Below are 20,921 nucleotides of genomic sequence, written 5' to 3' on the forward strand. Positions count from 1 at the left end.
CGTGTCTGCGGTGCACCTGCTCCATACCATGCCTTGCAATAAAATACCCAGATATTCCCAGAGGAATATCTCAATTCCCAACATATCTCAAAAAGGCCAAAGAGTCATTCCATGTGAAATCAACACAGCCCACAACCTGACCAACTCCGATTTTCATGAAATTTGGGGAGGTGAAACTATGCATGGAACTTAGTAACTAATAAAATTTTGAGTCTCGTGCATCTTGTAATTGTTAAATTATTCAAGGTCAAAGTACGCATAAATTGCCCTTTCTGAGCCCACTTAGCTATACTAAATGTGCTGTAACTCCGCCCCTATTTCGTCTAGGAAGCTCAAAAAAACCTTATTGTACAGGGAATTGAACAAGTTTTCCAGTGATATATAACAAGCCTACAGTTGGTTAAAAATATAATTTTGTCACATGACCTTGACGTTTGACCTTGAATATCTCAAAACATGTCATCATCAAAAATTGTGAAAAAAATATATTTGGTTTCTCATGCCATACTCTAAAACATATCAAAAAATCATTCTGGGACTGCAATGGGATCAGAAGATACAAAATAATATATGTAACTATGTGACTGATAAAAGCCTCATTACATGAACTATGAAGAGTCAAAAGTCCCTTAACATCCCTACAAAATGTAAAGAAGTTATCCTTTTCATGAAAGAAATAGGTTAGGCACAATGAGATCCTTAGCTCTGTGTGTCAAGCACAGGTTTGGCATATTGTTGACTGCCATATTGAATTCAATGCAAAAATTTCAAAGGGAAGTGGGTGATGTGATATATCAAAACAGGCTAGAATTTCATGAGAAATGAAGCGGCGAAAGTTTTCCAACATATATTTAACCAGCAAAAATTTATTACTGCATGTTTGTAACCATTTTCTCCTTTTCGAGGTGTTAAAAACAAAGCATTAGAATGCTCCTAACGTGTTAGGAACTCTCACGCTGACATCTCGGGAGAGGAAGAAGCATACGCACCATTGCATATGATTTTAATCACCGACATTCCCCAAATAGTGAATAGTGAAGAATATTGGGAAAAGTATCTCAAACAATTACGTGACACTTACGTAAAAGGGCAATTTATGCGAACTTTGACTTGAATAATTTTAAAATTACAAGACGCACGAGACTCAAAATTTTCATGGTTACTAAGTTCCATGCATAGTTTCAACTCCCAAATTTCATGAAAATCAGAGATGGTCAGGTTGGAAATTGCACATATCTGTGTTGATTTGGCATGGAATGACTCCGAAGGTTTAATAGCTGAACTTGTGGAAAGCTAGAATATAAACTTATGATGATTTATAACATTATATGTATTCAATTTTGTAATTTTGTAACACCTACCTACCTGGTTGTCAAATCATGCTCATCACTTAAATAAATGTTTAATATTATTATTTTTATACAATTTTTCACTCTTTACCTGGAAAACTTCCTAGTTAGAATGCATAGTCAAGTTACCATAATTTTAGCATGCATGCAGCATAATGAATCTAAACTAAAGGCCACAACATCCGCTCATAAAACTTCACAAAAAAAAAGTTCCCTTAAAACTTGTACTTACCGGAGCAAAGGGAGCTTTGAATGCCTCGGGCTTGATTCCAGTCTCCCCATCTTCTTCCATGATAGCGTGCGGATTGGATACAGAGAACAAGGGTTGCGGTTCACCGTCTGCAGGAGACCCAGCTGCCAAAGCATCAATGTCATTCGTAGCAGGCTTGTTGGTCGTGCAGCTATGAAAGACGAGTAATACAAGTCATGTTTCTGAAAACAGCACAAGAGACTAATCGCAACATCAACACAAATAAAAACTACATTGACACTGAAGTTCCAGCTTGCTTTCAAATTACATATGAGCTACCTTACATGGCCCATGTGAGCAAGCCAAAAATATCCTGAACTCTACAATAAAGTAAAAAAAATAATGTGCATGCAATCTTAAAAGTTGTCTGTTAAACTAGATAGATATTTTAAGGTAGCAGAAAAGTGCAATGAATTTAAGATTAAAAAATAAGACATCAATTCTTCCTTTAAAATGGGAATCTGGAATTAGTTTGAACTACAGAATAGAGCCTCTCCGTAATATAACAAATGACATTCTTCCACGTCCACACATTAGTAGTAATTATAATTACAAGCCTAGTAGGATATCTACTAGCATCATTTAACAAATCAATACATCTCACAGAATCTAGGTTTTCCACGAATTTTTTAGTCTGAATGTAAAATAACTGTATAGTATATTTTTATGTATCCCCAGAGGGCCTCCCTGATCGCATAGTGGCAATGCTCTCACCTTGTAATCCAAGGGTCCAAGGTTTATTTCCCATCAGAGGCATAATGTAAAGGTTTGCATTATACTTTAAACTGTAGATCCAGTTCCAATTAGCCTACCTGAGAATAAAGTGGACTTCGAGATAAAAATATTGGTACACTCGACAAGCAGCAGCTACAATACCAGAACCCTTTCAGGAGAAATAGAAGTATAAATGGGTAAAATCCTTCTCTTAAGAGCTATTTAAATGTGTGCATGTACAATGTAATATTAAAGCATACTGACAAATAATTAGAGGCACATATTTTTGGTAAATAAAAAAGCAAAATTTCGGTATAAAAACTAAGTCAATTTCGGGTTCAAAAGCGGTAAATAAAATAAAATATCGGTGTTATAGCGGTGAAAAATTGGATCAAAAGTGGTATATAAAAAGACATTTTGGTTTTAAAATTGTGAATATAATCCTAAATTTGATTTAAAAACTACACTTATTCCACAGAATTAACATTTCACTTCTAATAACCCATTTATGTAGTTATCCGAGTATTAAGTTTATTTCTGTGTAAAGGAGTCAATTTTTGTTTCTCCAATATTAACAGCAGAATTAATCATTTTTCCGGGAATTGCATAACTCTCAGGATAATTCAGACCTCAGAAGGTGCCGCGTCGGTGAATAAACCCTAAATTTCGTGTTAAAGAGTAAATTTCACTTTTTGCAGTTCATTTCGCATTATTTCGTGACAAAACATGGTCACAAAATGCATCTCACACCTTTCAAAAACATGAAAAATTAACACTACAGTGTGTTTTTTCAAATTTAGTTTTTTCGTCAAAAACGAAATATGCATGCCCCTACAAATAATTCATCTCTTTCTCGCTTAATCGCCATGATGAGGATGAATGATTCAGGTGAAATAAGAGAAACAGAAGATGGGCCAGATAAAAGAAAGAAAACCAAAACCTAGTCCACTACTAAAGTCACAACTTTTGGTGGCAAAATCATGAGTTGGTCATTCAGCATACTTGGCCAATAAGCTGTCGATAAATTAACAAGCATACAGATGAAATAGAATGATAGGACAAAGACACATCCATGTCTTAGCCAGAAAGCCTGGTACTACAGGGTGATAATGTAGCCACTGCACTCAAGAATCTGGTTATGGAGGCAAGAGAAAAATTATATCGCTTTTAAGATCCAAAAACCATGGACTATGTATACCAGATAATTTCTCCTGATATGGGTAGAGTTTGTTGAAGAGGACGAAAGTGCATGTATGCATTTATGACCTACAGGGTGAGCCAAAAGTCATGATCGGATGCTCTTTATAGTGTAAGGACGTGTTATTCACAAGCTAAACTGATGCCTAAAATGGTCGTAAGTTGACAAGAATGTTTATACTCCTCGCATACGTTATGTGGTAATAATTAGTCTGTTTTTGATAGAGCTCAGTCAATCACAATACTGTAGTTAGGAGCCAGGTCCAGGCTAGTGGTCCAGAATTCGTAAGATTTCCATTGAGGACTCAAAAACAGAATTTACCCGTTTCTTCACAATGATCACTCCCGAAATGCTGAAGAGGCACGCCAATGCACATGGTGGCAAATTCAGTTGAACAGCAATAATGACGGTCAAAATCCATAGAAGTTGGAGGATTTAAGGCTTCACTGACATTAATCTTACAGATATCAGACAGTGACCATAGGCTACTAGTAGGAGATGTGAAGAGATGGAAAATGAAAGAAGGGAGGAACAAGAGAGAAGGATAAGTGTGTGTGGAAATTCAAGGATAAAATGATAAAAGAAAAGGTATGTGGAAGGACAAGCAAGAAAAGAAACATCATGGTGGAATGAAAGAACTAGAGAGGCAGTGAAAAACAAAAATGATGCATTTAGAAAATGGTTTAAAGTTAAATCACAAAATGCAAGAAAAAGAGTACATGAAAAAGATGAAAGAGGCAAGAACAGTAATAAAGGAGGAAAGAAGAAAGTGGATGGAAGAAGGAGCCAAAGTGCTAGAAGATGATGTAGATGGGAACAAGAAAGTATTGTATGGATTAGTGAGAGAAAAGAGAAAAGAAAGAGGAGACAGTTGTAAGCTAAGGGATGAAAGGGAAAACGTTGTAGAAGAGGATGAAGAAATAAGAAGAATGTGGAGATATCATTTCGAGAAATTGCAGAATTTAAAAAAAGGAAATGAACATGAAGAAGTGAAGGAAAAATGAAAGAAGCGGAAGAATATATGAGGAGGTAAACAGAAAAGGACAAATAGGTGGTGGACTCTATCAAAGAATTCGAAGATTAATATAAAATGCAAGAAGGTAATATATAATACATACTATGTACCAATAATTATGTATGGAGCAGAGACTTGGACAATGACAGAGAGAGAGACAAAAGAAAGATGCAGGCAGTGGAGATGAAATTTTTAAGGAGTATGTTGGGGAAGACTAGAAGGGATAGAATAAGGAATGAGGAGATCCGACAGACAGTGGGTGTGGTGAAGTTTTTCAGGACAGGATAAATCAGGCACAGATGAGATGGTTTGGGAGTTGGAATAAGGCCAAGGAGAGACCAAGATGTCGGTGGAAAGAGCAGATAGTGGAGAGTATTAGAAGAGGACAAGATTGGAAGACTGTGGACAGAGAGAAGTGGTGGGAGACCAGAAAAAAATGGAGAGGCTTGACTTCTATGCCGACCCAGCCGGAGGCAGGAAACGGCGAAGGATGATGATGATGATATTAATCTTAGACATATCCTTGTACTATTTCACTCTTTAATGTATCTTGTTCAGAACAATATACTTTATGCATTGATTGATTACCTCATTTTAATAATATATCAATATCTGGTCAAGACTTTTGGCCCACCCTGTACATAACAAATTTTGGCAATATCCTAAGAAGATATTAGCTCTGATAATCAAAATTGCATGACTGGTAAGTCCCATCAGTATTAATTGCCAGGTTTAGAAGTAAAAGTATTTTCAAATAAAGATGAGTATTATTAAAATATGCCACTTACTTCTTTATCTGCCCAGGCATTGAAACTTTTGCTGATTCTGAATTTCTAACTTGTCCACTCCTCACACTGAAACAAAAGACATATATGAAAATTACCCAATTAATCAAATTACATGAAATGTTGCTATCAAAATGGTTTTTACACTTACTGTGACATTTCGTCCCAGTTCCCCAGAACTTTCTCTAGCTTACACCACAGAGATATACAAAAACACAACCTTACAACAAGAATAAAAAGTCCATAATATCCAACAGTGGTTATGCAAACTTTTAAAAAGAGCACTAATATTTAATTACCTCCATATGCATATATCACCCAAATCTACAGAATATGGACACATGTATAAAATAATTTGTAACGGGAACCAAATTATTACAACTACGTGTTACAGTTAACTTAGATGTCAGTTCAAATACAAAACAACTACAGAAAAAAAGACTAAATACATGAAAGAATCTGTTAGTCACAATCATGTTAAGATTCATAAGGGTTAATATGCCACCCAACAAAAACCACTTGGAAGGCCTTCCCGATGGCAAAGTGGTAACATTGTTGCATTTTAAGCAAGGTGTTCCAGGTTGAATACCTAGTGGAGGCACACAGTAGTTCACATTCTACTTTCAACTGTAGGTCCTGTTCCAATTAGCCTATCTGTGCATAAAGTGGATATAAAAACTAAAAACTCAAACAAAAAAAGATTGGCAGAACATTATGTTGCAAGAGTTAACAGTATTTTCTATTGAAAGTTGGTTTTGAAAAAGTGATGTGCAAGGACCACCCCTGGTTGCACATATTATCGATCTCGGCCATTTTGGAAGTGATGTGATTACAACGATGCTCCGGCTGCCTTTACCCCCATGGGGCCCATTGATTTGAGGCTGGGTGAGTCCTAGAGCTGCTTTATGTGGGGACAAGACCGGAAAAATTCAGACCTTAGATCACCCACACTGAGAATCGAACCCACGTCTCCTCCATGGCAGTCAGGCAGCCTGCATACTTCTTTTTACATTTTTAATAAAAGTAATACCCCTAAGCAGTAGTATCCCCAGTTTTTTTCTCAATTTTAACACACACAAATTTTCTCTGCATTCTCATTGGGACAAACACAAGCATCAATGTCCGAACCAGGATTTGAACTCGGGACCCCTGGTATTGCAACATTCTGTGCTAACCATTCTGCCATGGAGGTCGACTCTCAAGTATTAGTATAGTATTGCAATGCAACCCTGGAAACTAATCACAGATCTACTAACTGTTACGCCATCCAGGAAGAGTAGAATCAATCTGATGGTCAAATATTTTAGAACATAGTATTTTAGTTAATTTAATCATTTGTCCCGCACTGTGGCTGTGTGATCTAAGGCATCATGCTTTGGGCTCCGGCTACGGAACGCATGCAGGTCCGAGTCTCCTGGGGGAAATGTAACAGTTTTTCTCCTGAGATTTCAGCCTCTGTATGAGACTGGTGAACACTCACCATCATTATTAAATTGGGGATTAGTCGTGCTGACCACACGTCACCCCGAAACTGGTTCAATGATCTCCGACCTCAGAGTAGGATCAGGTGGGAGTGCGGCCGGCAGTTGGTAGGTAGGCCTGGGCCCTCAATGGTCTGTTGCACCATGGGTTATGTATGTTTTTAGTTTAATCATTTCAAAGGTGTGAGGTGAGACCTTGATTGTCAATTCTTAACTATGTTAACTGAACTAAAACAATACAAATTGAATGTTCCAATAAATTACTACCAGGAAAAATTATTACATTTTAAAAATATATATATATTTATAAACATAACCTGAAAAAAAAACAATAACACCCAGTTTTACCTGGGTTTTATCTAGAAAACTGAAAAACCCACCTGGGGTTGGTTTAAAAAAAAAAAAAGAAAACAGGCAAAATGCCAACCCTGGCGAGTCTCGCACCATGCAAGAAATATGTAAAATGAAATTGGGGAAATCTTTTTAGAGAAGTCCTGTACATTGGCCACTGCTGGTGTTTGGTTAATTGCGGTGATGAGATGATGAAGGAACCTACGAATACTGACAATATCCCTAATTTACCTCATTCCCTCCTTCCAATATGCTAGTTGCGAAACTGTATATATATTTTTCTTTTTTATGTTCAATTATAATTCAACTGTAATTTTGCACATTTTGTATACTCATAATCATGAACTATTAGCATAAAATGTACAGCTTAACACATTAATGCACGTAGGGTAAAAATCTGTTAAATAGTTAAAGAATCAGTACAAAGAAAACTGTACGCTTAACCTTACTGCAAATAATAATAATAATAATAATAATGGCCATGCTAGGTCTTGAACTGAGAACTTCGAATCGCAAAACAAAGTCAACAACTTGGTCATCAAACTGGCTTACGGTAACATTGAACAAGGAAAACTAAAGGTTTTACTTACCACCATTCTATAGCATGCTGTAGAGACTTGAAGTGTGTGGGCCTGCTGCGCAAAACACTCTGCATACTAGCCAGGGCATCCATTGCTGTGCCTTCCACCACATCAATTACTGCCAGTCCAATGAGCGACGGAATGTGTCCGGCATTTGCTACGTGGACTGCTATTGCTCCTCCCATGCTGTGCCCTATGAGGATAATGGGTGGGGGATCATCTTCGTACATCTGCCTAATAACTTTACCCACGTCACTGAAAAACAGAGGTGGAAGTATTTGTTAGTGCTCAAAGTTATAATTATGATGAGGATTGCCCTAAAATCATTCTTTTTTTGTTCCCTAGACAGAAAATTAAACTTAAAATTTACTTCACATCATTTCTGAAAGGAATACATGAGTTTTACAAAACCTGTTTATAAAACCCATTACCTTTTTTCTCAGGACCCATTTCTTTCTTGGATCCAACTAAGATGAAGATCACATTTCGAAATTTGACCCAGTGGCGTAGTGCAGTTCTCTTGGGCCCCTCTGCAAGTAAAATATTGGGGTCCCCCTCAGTGGAAAAAAATAAACATTGAGATGATGCCGGAGTGGGACAGACTCACAATAGTTACCAACCTCCCCCCCCCCCCCAAGTTGTAAAATGAATTAACCCTTCCTTCCCATTTTTCGACATCGACTTAGGCTATATATATCAGTTTAGTAGTTTGTCAAAACTAAATCAGGGTGGTCTGAATCTCTGATAAATAACTGGATGAAGAAATTAGAAATATTTTCTCTTACTTCAACACGGTGGCACAGCCAGGATTCTTTTTTAAGGAGGGTGGAGGCTTCACACAGCCAACTATTTTGTTCGTGATTCTTTGTATTTTTTGTTCGAACCCATTATGTATAGTGGAACCACAAGGAAAGAAACCTGCGCAGACCCCATCGCGCTGGCGGGTGGGGGAAAAAGACAGGGAGAAGGAGACTTCAGCCCGGCTCACGTTAGTGTTGCCAGACCTATTGATTTCTCGGGAGAATTCCTTACTAAACTATTGGTATGGAACCTCCAACGGCTTGCTCAAAAACACATTTCCTGCACATCTTACTTGAACATGGAGGGGAGAGGTAGAGTGGAACTCCACTCAGTCGTGAAAAGTGCTGTTTGAATTGTGAAATTATGCCAAACGATACTCAATAGTGCTAGGACATTTTTATTATTTTATTACTATTACTACATTAACATTACTATTTTTAGATGGTTGTATTTTATCCCACCCGAAAATCTATTTCTATTTTAGTTATTTTACGTCGCTTTTGTGCCTCTACGGGTAAGTACGACAACATGGATGAATGAAAAACTGATGAAATGGATGGAGTGACACAAACACAGTGAAACGTCCTTGCCTTACTAGGTAGAAACACTGACTTCATAGCGTGGGCAAATTATTTTATACATGTATGTTTGTGTGTGTGTGTGTGTATTATATATTAAATGCAGCAACATAGAGGCAGCATAACTGACGAATAAAGCATGTGAGTGTTAATAACAAGAAATTTGCTAGAGAACGAAGCGGCATAGTTAAATTACAAAGGAAATAATGCACCCCCTCGCCCGTAGTTGCTTGAAAATACTTAATTTTCTATCCTTAATATACTATTCTATACTTAAATACTTAATTTTCTACAAAATTATATAGCGGCATGGACGTCCAGAAGGAAGTGCAAGGATGGTCGCCACCCCCTCCCCTTCTGGAAAATGAATGTTGACATAAAATTACCTATTATTTCAGACGTATGAGTTGATTTCAGTCGCAGTAATTTACATCCATTATTATAATAGGGATGTAGAAACGTGATAATTTCAAACGCAAGTAGTGTTTTCTGAGAGGGCAACATTATTACGGAGTAATATGCCTCGTTTACCTGCCTGATAAAAATATACTGTTTCCCCCTCGCTGGAAAAAATCTGCAGACATCCCCTTGCCTCCCCCCGCCCAGTGCGCACGCCTATGCCGCCCCCAGAAGGTCGTTCATCCGCTACTTTTAGATCATCGGATTTTGTAGCAGATCTTCTGGTTTCCCAAGGAACAATCTCCCGATTTTTTAAAGTCTGACCTGGCAACACTGCACCGAGCACCGATAACGGCAGGGAAGATGCGCGAACGCTTTTGAGAGAAGGTTTTTTTCCTTGTGGTCGAGCTATACCAGCGTCCTATAAATAGGACAGTAGATTTCTTAATTTTTATTAAATGTAAAACTAAGTTTATGACCAAGCAATTGTTTTATTATTCAATAAAGCTTATTAATAACTATGTTCATAAATAAAGATAACAATTTGGGTTGAGAATAGCATAAGTAAAAGTACAGTTAATTAAAGCAATATTTAGTACTATGTCATGCTATCAGTTTCATTCATCTAGTTTGCAAACAATATGCAGTGGGCATGTAAAAATGCTATATATAACTTTGAAAGGGTCTCCATACGATTTATATGAAGAATATCTCAAACCCACGAGGTTTTTGTCTTTGTAGAATGGTAATGAAGTTTGCTGTACTATTTATAGGATGCTGGAACTTAAAGGTATCAATTTCATATTTTTCCTCACAGATGTCTCTAACTTCGTTGCAACAGAAGACAAACGAGTAGCTGCGTATGCAAAGCCATTGTGATTTTTGCATGTCAGGAGGTAACAGCTTGCATGTTACAGTGCCCGTTATCCATCATCTTACCTTTGTCGACATGTTTAGGAAGGGGCTTACAGCAAGTGAAATAAAGAATATTCTCCTTGATCCAGCCGTAGCTGACAACTCTGCAGAACTGAGTGTGGTGGTTCTGCCTCCCAATAATGACATCATCAGGGATGAAGATATTTTTGAAGATGATCAAATAAATGATGTGGAGGATGCAGATGTTCCTGGTGAGTTACTTTTGCAAATTGTACCAAATGAAGAAAACACGGAGTCTTCTTCTTTGAATGTGGAAGAAGCTGAAGAAATCCCTACACCTAGTTGCAGCAAAAGTAGAAAGTTACGAGGGAGAGTGAAGAAGAGGCAGCTATCAACATGTGATGTAAATTGGAGGAAATGTGACCCAGTGTACACCAAATTGCAAGTTGAAGGTCTTTGTGCAGAATCACAGGCAGCCGATATGGAAACTACATTGGCAGGCAAATCTCCGTTTCAAGTTTTTGAAATGTTTTTCGATTGCCATGTTTTGAATTTGATTACTACACAGTCTGTGAAGTATGCAACAGAAATAAAAAACGAATTACAGTTTTCTCTATCAGTTGATGAGTTAAAGCGATTCTTAGGGATTCTGTTACTATCAGGCTATCACAAGGTGCCCAGAGAGAAACACTTTTGGAGTGAAGATGATGATTTATGTGTAGATATTGTGAGAAAGGCCATGCCAAGGAATAAGTATCTTAAAATTAAGAGTTTTATACACTTCAATCATAACAGCAAAGTGAACGAATTCAAAGATGATCGAGGTTTCAAAATCCGTCCACTATTGGATGCTGTGAATGAGAAATTCCGAAGGTGGGGCATATTCGAGAAATATTTGTCAGTGGATGAAATGATAGTGAAATATTATGGCCGCCATGGACTGAAGAAATTCATTCGGGGAAAATCAATTCGATTTGGATATAAGATGTGGGCTTTGTGTGGTGAAAGTGGATACTACTTTAATTTTGACCTATATTGTGGCAAAGACATGGCACACAATGAACGAGAAGACTTAGTTTTGGGTTCCCGTGTTGTGCTCAATATGTTGGAACCAATTCAAGAGCCAAACAGCTACTGGGTATTTTTTTATAATTTATTTACCAGCAGAGACTTACTTGTGCACTTGCGAGACAAAGGAATTAGAGCTACAGGCACATTGAGACAGAATCGCCTTAGTAATTGTCCCTTGAAGGATTCAAAAGAATTGAGTAAAGATGCAAGGGGCACATTTGACTACTATTTTGATGTGGAAGGAGAGATACTATTTGTCAAGTGGAATGATAATAAATGTGTAGCTATCGGTACCAACTTTGATACTATTGAGCCATTGTGTCAAACATCACAATGGAGCAGAACAGCTAGAGCAAAAATTTCCATCCCTCAGCCACATATTGTAAAGACATATAATAAATACATGGGTGGCGTTGACCACCACGACTGGCTCGTAAGCAAATACAATGCTTGACATGGCAGTTGTAAATTCATGGATTGTGTACAGAAAGGTATCACAATCAGGAATGGACTTGCTGGAATACAGAAGATCAATTGCAGTGGCATATTTGAAGGCAGGACAAGGACGTCCATCTGCATTTGGAAATCCCACGAAAACATGATCACAATCCACATTTCAAGATGTGAGGTATGATGGCATTGGACATTATGATGTGCGAAGAGATAAACAAAGAAGGTGTCAAGGACTTAACTGCAAATCTAAACGCTTAACATTTTGTGAGAAATGTCAGGTAACATTGTGCAAAGATTGTTTCACACTTTACCACACACAATAAGCAACCAGAGTTCCATATATGTATTGTTTCCTTTTCTTATTATTTGAAAATGTATGTGTATCGTGTGTAATAAATGTAATAATCAATAAACAGAGAAGTAGTAATACAACTTTTAACCAAGCTTTGAAACTTCTTATATCAACTTAGGTTCTGTCAGAAAGGTGCATATGTTGAGTATGATACCCTATTGTACCAGCGTCCTATTTTTAGGACAGTGATTTATATGAAACTGGTAACAGGTAAATTTTTTATTGCTGCGTGGATCACTTTAAAACAACCCCCTTATCATATCCAATCAGAATTTCAGTCAATAAAATCAAAAGAAAAAGTGTGGTACTTAAAGGGTTAATGTAGGTTACATATAATACACATATATTTAAAAAATATTGTTTGGGTAAATTGTTTAAAGGATAGTAAACACTCCTTTTTTGGACTTAGAGAGGTGGATTTTCCCTTACCCCAAAAAGCCATCCTCTGGCTATGCCACGCCAAGATTCAACGTAAGAGCGCTCACTGCGTTCTAATACTAATACTGACTTATATACTCAAGAAAACTTATCATTTCAGTTACGGGGATTGAACTGGACCTCTACATTGTCAATTGTGGCCTAATATCTTCGGGTCAATTGCAATCTGCTGGTAAGAAATAAGAGGCGGATCTTGAGAGATAGAAAATTAAGCAGCGACTGGACTATATTCACTGAAAATTTATCACTCAATGAAATGCCTATCGAAGGAATTGGAGCACTTCGAGCACTGTATACTTTGTATACCCTGCTTGGCGGAATTGGGGCTACTGGATATAAGGGCAAAGGGAAAATTGCCCCTGGGCTCAATATCCTGAGTTTTTGGGCAACTTTGAAGTAAAACGTAATAGGTGTGGACAATGTGGGAAATTTATCTCAGATCTTATTTCATCTCATACTATTACGAAAACCACGTAGGTATGAGATGAGAGAAGCTTCCTATCGATTGCCGATATGAGCAAGTAACTTAATTCTGAATTTCGGAGGAGACCCAGTAACTTAATTCTGAATTTCGGAGGAGACCCATAATGTCAAGTTGCCAGGGCCCCTCTGCTTATTATCGCAGACATCGTCATAAGATATGTTACTGGGAACCAACTTTCTGTTTCGTAAATCCATTTTTTAAATAAGCAACAGTAACTGCTGAATTTCTGGGATTATATAAAATTTCAGGATGACAGAGAGAGAGCATAACGGGCCCCTTCAGCTTGGGGCCCCCTGCATTGTGAGGGTTGCGGGGGCAGCTGCTTCACCACTGATGTGACCTTTAAACATTTCATTTATTAATACAAGATTGGATTAAATGTAATTAATTCTTGCATTGGAGTAACCAAATAAATAACTATGCAATGCATTCTAATATATAAATGAATCGAATGTACCACTTAGCTGCAGATTTTAAAATTTGGCTACAAACAGTGTTACAATCGCATGTTCACTATTCTAACATTCACACGATACAGAAAAAACACAACCATGAAAAAATATACTGTATTTGTTATTTATCTAATAAAGGTGATGGAATTTTCCGTAGTGAAATTGAATTATTTTGATGTTTTTTTTAAGAATTGGATTTGAAAATTTTTAGGTGCCATGGCAACAAGGCTTGTATACCCCAAGTCATACCTAAAATTTTAGTGCTTATGTTGCCATTAAGCAGTAACCCTAACATTTTCAATCAAATATGTGTTATTAAACAGAATGCTCACTTTGCCAATGTTTCAGCTGCCAAGTCATCATCATCACTGGTGAAAGTGTCTCCATGGCCCCGCAAATCAATGGCCAAAATTCTGCACTCAACCATGTCGGTAACACACGACTGAAATACAAGGCAACATTTAGCACTAAAAACCTTAACAAATTACTAACTACTAAATTACAAAGAAAGAAAATTGTACGTCTACCATCAAACATACCATAACTGAAGACTCTTCTGCTTTTGCTACTAAATTAATTCAATGAATCTACAGGAGCAGATATTATCCACTTAAACACAAATTTGAAAATAATAGAGTCTCTGGTGTGGGCAGCATCTTGTACTCTTTTCTTGACTAAAAAAATATTTTTGGCATTATTACACGAATAGGTAAAAAGACGCTTAAGGATAGAGATATAATACCACGTATTCATTATTTAGCTTAAATGTATTTAAGACCACTAAAATTTGTGTAAAAACAACTGGTCTGGCATGGAAATTAAAGTCAAAAAAGTAAAAAAAAAAATCATATTTATTGAATAACAAAAAAATGATGTTACTAAGAAGTGGTGTACATAAATCTTTAGAGGGGCATCCCCGATGGCATAGTGGTAACATCGTCAGCTTGTAATCAATAGATCCCGGATTCGATATTCTGTGGAGGCACATAGTGGTTCGGATCCCACTTTAAACTGTACGTTCAGTCCTGATTACCCTATCTGTACATAAATTGAACTTAACACAAAAACTCAAACTCAATCTTCTTTAGTACTGTCATTAAAAGCCATATGGTCCCAATCTAATCTTGGCAAATAAATAACCTTCATTGGCAGATGCCAGCTGTCACACAAAAGACTGGCATAGAAGGAAGAGGACAAGAAGAAATTGCTGAATCCACTTCCCACCTGAACGTACCAACAAAGCTAATTTCTCAGCAACCTTCATCCCTCTTTTCCAAGAACTCTGGAATCACCTGATCTGGCACTAGCGCGGCATGTGGTTTAAAAACATCCACCAATCTTAGAATGTGACATGTTTTCTCAGCGATCGCAAATTCAAATGATTTACGATGTGTTTTTGCACGCACAAAACACCTCACAGCTTCGCCCCACCTCTGACGAACTGGTACGCTGACTGAGCGTAGTTCTGTTGTTAGTGACGTAATATACAAGAAATCGCTGGTAGAGGTCCTCGTGCACTCAAGTCGCAGATTTTCCTCTACTCTGCGAAAGCAGGAAACAGTTCAACCGGCGCGTGCAACATTGAATGTACTTGCAAGAAGCGTCACAGTGATAGAATTCCCTAAAGGGGAGAATATTGGGTTTTCAGTCATTCTCGTCAGATTGAACATTCGCATTCTTCAAATGGAAAAGTAGTGTATCAGAGGAAGAACAACAGAGTTTCTATCGAATGACCAGCAATGTGCTACGAATCAAAAAAGGCTTGTGAACTCATAAGTGGATACACATCTAATAGGACATTTTGTGAATCGACCAGTTTCAAGAAAAGAAGAGATTCTTCGAATCAAGTTAGTAACCATGGGAAGAGGTTATGTAGATCATGAGCTAGTTTGATTTTCTGAAAGATGCCATGAGTTGTTCCGGCTACCAAGTCCTATTCTAGAAGGTAAAGGCGGTGCTGAGGGCGATAACGACAGAAGCCAATCTCCTGAGTGGAATACCCCCTGGTGTAGCTAGACGAAAGGACCTAGATAACTAATGAGAACTACGGTATGTACCTTGATCAATCAACGAGGTTTTGGTGAGAACCAGAAAGTGAAAGTGGAATATAAAAGTGTTCACGGACCAATTACGTAAGATAGAGCATTTGGAAGAGAACTGTATTATGATTAGCGTTGGCATTGTCGGCGTACAGAAGTAAATGACTTGCGTTACGTGGCAGTTGATTGTCGCTACAAAGCGTTTGATTTTGTAATTGTTGAAGTTGCAAGTAAATTCTCTTTCCTACTGACGTCTCAGAGTAACCTTGCAGAAGTACCACGACTCGTACATGGGAATTATATCTGAGAGCATCAAAAATAGTAAATTAACAATTGAATTTTTAATATTGTGATTGTCAAAGGATCCAAGTAGTACTAGGTTCTCAAATGAGCATTGCAATCTTTTGTTTCGACTGTTACTGTAAATGTCAATTGGATGCGAGTCTTTGTCGATAAGAACTTGTGAATGTTTCAATAGATGACAATCTCAATTGATCACCTTATAATTTAAGAAAGCTAAATGTTGAATTTTGTGCTTAATAACGCTGGACGTTAGATGCATGCTTATTTAAATGATGCACAGATGTTTCTTGTCAACAGTCAATCTCTGCTGCGTCGGTTGTTGAAATAAATCAACACAGATGTTAAATTGGTGTACCTTTTGTTAACCCGAACAATCATTTGGCATTAGGAATAATTCATTGGGGGAAAATGGTATGTCTTGGCGATCTATTGCTTGTTATTAAATTAAGGTACCAAAAAGAAATAGAATAAACGCATACACCTAGTTTAGCATATACATGTGTGTGTGTGTGTGTGTGGCGCATCCTTGGAGAGTGATGATAAATAACTTAAAAATTTGACCAATTGTGAAACGCATGCGTCTCGTGGAAAGTACAAGAGTATTGTTTCGACTGCATGTAATTGCTTGGTCGACGGATCTGTTAAAAGAGACTGAAGTGATTCGTGACGTTTCGTGAACTTCAAGTACTGTATGACTTTAGTAATTTGGTTGGTGGGGTTTGTAGAAACGATTCCTCCCCTCTGGGTCACCTTCCTCTCTTGCTATATTTACGTCGCCAACCTTCCACGTTACAAGCCCCACAAGATGTCAAGCAAGAATTGGCAATGAATGGTTTTCTTTATTTCCACAGCATTAACCAGGTAATTACATGCCTTCACGGTCGCATTTGGGTTCAGCTTTCACATACCCATGCCTTGGATCTTGTCATCTGCTTCCCGAGGATGGGCTATAAACTACATTTTCTAGGAAAATCTCTGGAACTTCTTGTGTTGGTCTCCCTATCTGCCACATGGAAGGGCAAACGAACGTTTAAAAAGGACAAAGGTTGAGATGAGCTGTTGCTCTTGCCCGCTCTTCTAGCCACTGAAAATCTTTGTTATCGTTACATAGAATTCAACTGATACTGCCGGTATCGGTTCAGCCCTATAAATAACACATTGTAGTGTTACATTTCCATGTTTTTGAAAGGTGTGAGGTGCATATTACTACAATGTTTTGCCACGAAACGATGTGAAATGAACTGCAAATGCGAAGTAAACTCTTAAACACGAAATTTACAGTTTATTAACAGAGGTCTCCTGAGGCCTGTTCACTATTGATGTTTAGCTTATGTGGAACAGGCACACCACACTTGGATTCCTCTACTACAACAGTTAACACCGGGAAACAGCAGACGACATAGACACAGACGAACAGCGCACCTAGTGGCAAATGGAGAACTACGAACAATAGAAGCACGCCAAGCAACAGTACAACAAGTTCCAACGAGGATGGTGGCAGTGGACACCGAAATTAATAAAACAAAGAAAAAAAAAGTTTTGCGGATAAAGTGAGTACTAGTTTCTCTGTATTTATATCTACTACCGGGTCTCACATTTCCCAATTATGAATAGTTTATCTTATTTCACTTTTGGCTAATCACGAAGATGAGGATGAATGGTGGTAAAATGATATGGATGAATGGACAATCACCAACATACAGGGACAACTCAACAAGATGTGCCCCACAGAGGATTATACTGGCTGTGAGTCCAGATGACAGTGTCTCACTAGTCTGCAAATGCAGTCCAGGGTGTACTACATGAAAGGAAGGTTGACATTTTGGTGTCCTTGGGACGATGAGCATGAGTGATGATATGATGAGGGGATGTTCACAAAGAACACCCATCCCCAAGTCAGGATTCAAACCTGGGATCGCTGAAATTGTAGCACCCTGTGCTAACCACCCCACCATGGAGGTCGGCAAAGCGGCTTCTTGTTTTTTATGTAATATATTTCGATACAAAATATGTTATGTGCTAAAATTAAATAAATGCAAGGATATACTATTCATTGCGCCATTCACGACGCAGCATTTGCTGCTCAAATTTTGCTTGAATCAAACTTGAAGAAAAATACAAAGAAAATTTAGAAACAATGTTCACTACTGGGAATTATATACTGTGCGTACCGAAAAGAGTGACCATGTAAGAGCAGAGAATCCTCCTCCATGTAGCAGCAGCAACAAAGGTCCCTCAGTTCCACAATAATAGACTCTGAAGGTGTCATCATCAACTTTCACATCCTCACAATTCTCAAAATACTGGTCCCATCGAACTGGATTATAATCACGCTTCTTCCCGGGTGCTCTTCTTCCATTCCTGTCATTTAGAAAATATAAATCAGTTTATAAGTTTAGTATAAGCACAGAGGACACACACTATTATTTATGCTGGGTTTGGTCCATTTAAAATGCCCTGATACGGAACAATAGTATATAAACAACAGCGGACAAGAATGAATAGCACGTAACAGACATTGCACCATGCTTATACTAGGTTGTTTACAGATAGTGGGAGTGTATTCTAATTATAGCACCCACAAGGAATGCTCAGATCACAATATGACAGGTAGTAGGCTATGACAAATCATCTAAGCTTGTGAAAATGCTGAAATATCGAGAGAAACGTGTGCTGACAAAAGGATCAAGGGATTTCTCTGTCATCCCAGAGCAACTGTTAGAGGAAAGAAAATTGTTCCAACACACTTTCATAGAAACATGCTATGACTCCAGGCAGATACCAATACAAGGCATTTCCAACTTGTCCCAATCAGCCTAGTAGTTAATGTTGGATGCATGCACAAGAAAATTGAAGGAATTTTCAATAAAATTCTCAGTGCCTCCCATTTCCATGACAAGATGCAGAGAGATACCAAGGAAGAGATTTCATATAAAAGAAAAGGAAGCAAAAAGACTATCAGCGACACAAAATAGATAAGTGATTCAGTGTTTCCGTTCCATGAGAAAATGGATTTGTGATTAGAATTGTGAATCTTCACAAAAGAAGGAATAGGGGTCCACAAATAAATGTGAATTTGCAAATAATGCATGAACTATAGTTAACAACAAAAGGGTTATTTTCTTTACATAAGGCCAAGGGATGATAATTATGTTTGTGTGTGTGTGCATAGGCATTGAAGTTGTGTGTACTTCAGTGAAAGTGATAAATTATAGGACTGAATTACCCTAAACCACTGAACACCAAGTGAATCAACTGACGCATAACAGTGTGTGCAATTAGTATTGGCTAAGCCAACAACATATGAATATATTTTGCTTGTGGCATGTAACCTATGTAAATAAATAGCAACTAGCGACATCTCTTCATTCTGTCAAGGCATGCATTTCTTACAGGAAGGAATATAGTTAAACCTGAAAATATAAATACATGAGCTAAGCAGTGGCATCCCATAATATGGGCAGGATTTTTGTTACATAACATAGCAGGGCATTTACATACTGTCAGGATTATCCTAATTTAAAGGAAATATGTCACGGAGCATTTTTAATGGGATTTAGGGAGCGAATGCAAAATATAGAGAATGTCTCCAATTTCGTTAATATTTGGTATACTAACTAAATGTGGCCTTCTAATCATGAATCTGTTGTTAAAATGCGGGGGCCACGTCTGGAAATCGTGAAGAAAGCTGATGTAAGTTGAGATGTTTACTTCAAAGCTGTATCACATCGTTTTACGAACAACATTTTAACTAAGCTTGCCTAACCTAACCTAACCTTACCAGAAATGGCTCGTGGGGCTATACGTCAATGTTTTGTGGGGCCACCCATGCTTGGTTTGTGCAGTTACCCCTTCATGATGTACTGATCAGAAGGGCAAAATTAGTTAATCTACCAAATATTAACGGAAATCAAGATAGCCTACTGCCTTACCCTAACTTTACTGGAAAAAGTTTTGTGGGATATCAGTTAAATCCTTTCCCAGTGAGCACATATTGTAACAAAATATAAGTTTTGTACCACTAGCTTCCTCACTGCCCAAGATACCATTTTTCTAGAATGCTCAAACACCGTTGCCAAACCTACCTCTAATCAAAGTCTCCATTCCACATGCTCTTCTATCTCGTCTCTCTCTCTGACCAAGCAACAACTAATGCTCTGCAAGTAACGAAGGAACAGTGTGGCAATGCTGTAGACAGCCCAACGAATGCCGAACGTCACTTGTTTATCATCAAGCATGGTTGTTATGTTTATGTATGAAAAGTGATTGTGGTAATGAAGAACGTAATTTTGCAACATATATAGTGTAGAATTTTTACACGTGACCCCCAAATCTTAACTCCAGATACGTTACCAGGATTGCATATTTAGTATGTATAAGAAGTAGGAAAGGAATTTTAGGCATTCTCTATATTCTGCATTCATACGAGATTTAGTTTGCAACTTTACCTTCTCTTGTTTCATCCGAAGACGAGGCCGAACATAAGGCCAGAAAAAGGTGGGTTTTATTTGTCCTTTTCTGCCTTTTTTGGCTCACTGGTCCTTTTTTTAAGGTCTTAACGGTTTTTTGGTATCAGTTGTATAAGCCGGAGACACATTAAACTTGTTCATTTTCAAATAAAAATCATTGCTACTTACCTCATAGGCATAGAAGAACATTTTTCAAGCTGGGATCACTTTTTTTTCCATGAAAAAAGCGTTATTTTTAACATTATAATCATTTATTGGTCGTTGCTAATTCGGCAGGCAAATTTTGACTCACACTGTCTATCGTCAGCTGATATACAGTATCATCAGCTGATGTGCAGTGTTTCCAAACTTATGAACCGATAAATGCTGCACAAACTATTCATAAAAAGTTTTTAAGCAAAAATTGAGGCTAGACTCTACTTTACGTCCTTATCTGCATGGTGATTGCTTCTTTGCGTTCGTGGTGCGGCACCCGGCATCTC

General features: G+C 37.7%; 1 protein-coding gene across 1 annotated transcript in view; it reads right to left on the reverse strand.

Moving 5' to 3' along the window:
- The window catches only part of LOC145985418 (protein phosphatase methylesterase 1), a 38,440-nt gene that overhangs the window by 15,009 nt on the left and 2,510 nt on the right, over window positions 1-20,921 (reverse strand). Inside the window, exons 2-6 of the mRNA XM_083119417.1 lie at window positions 18,142-18,331; window positions 13,961-14,070; window positions 7,734-7,979; window positions 5,315-5,380; window positions 1,582-1,750 (exon numbers count right to left, since the gene is read on the reverse strand). Of these exons, the coding sequence (XP_082975543.1) occupies window positions 1,582-1,750; window positions 5,315-5,380; window positions 7,734-7,979; window positions 13,961-14,070; window positions 18,142-18,331 (781 nt within the window). The remainder of the gene's footprint in view (window positions 1-1,581; window positions 1,751-5,314; window positions 5,381-7,733; window positions 7,980-13,960; window positions 14,071-18,141; window positions 18,332-20,921) is intronic.

The sequence above is a fragment of the Lepisma saccharinum genome, chromosome 3, assembly GCF_977018435.1.
Source record: "Lepisma saccharinum chromosome 3, izLepSacc3.1, whole genome shotgun sequence".
Classification (NCBI taxonomy): domain Eukaryota; kingdom Metazoa; phylum Arthropoda; class Insecta; order Zygentoma; family Lepismatidae; genus Lepisma; species Lepisma saccharinum.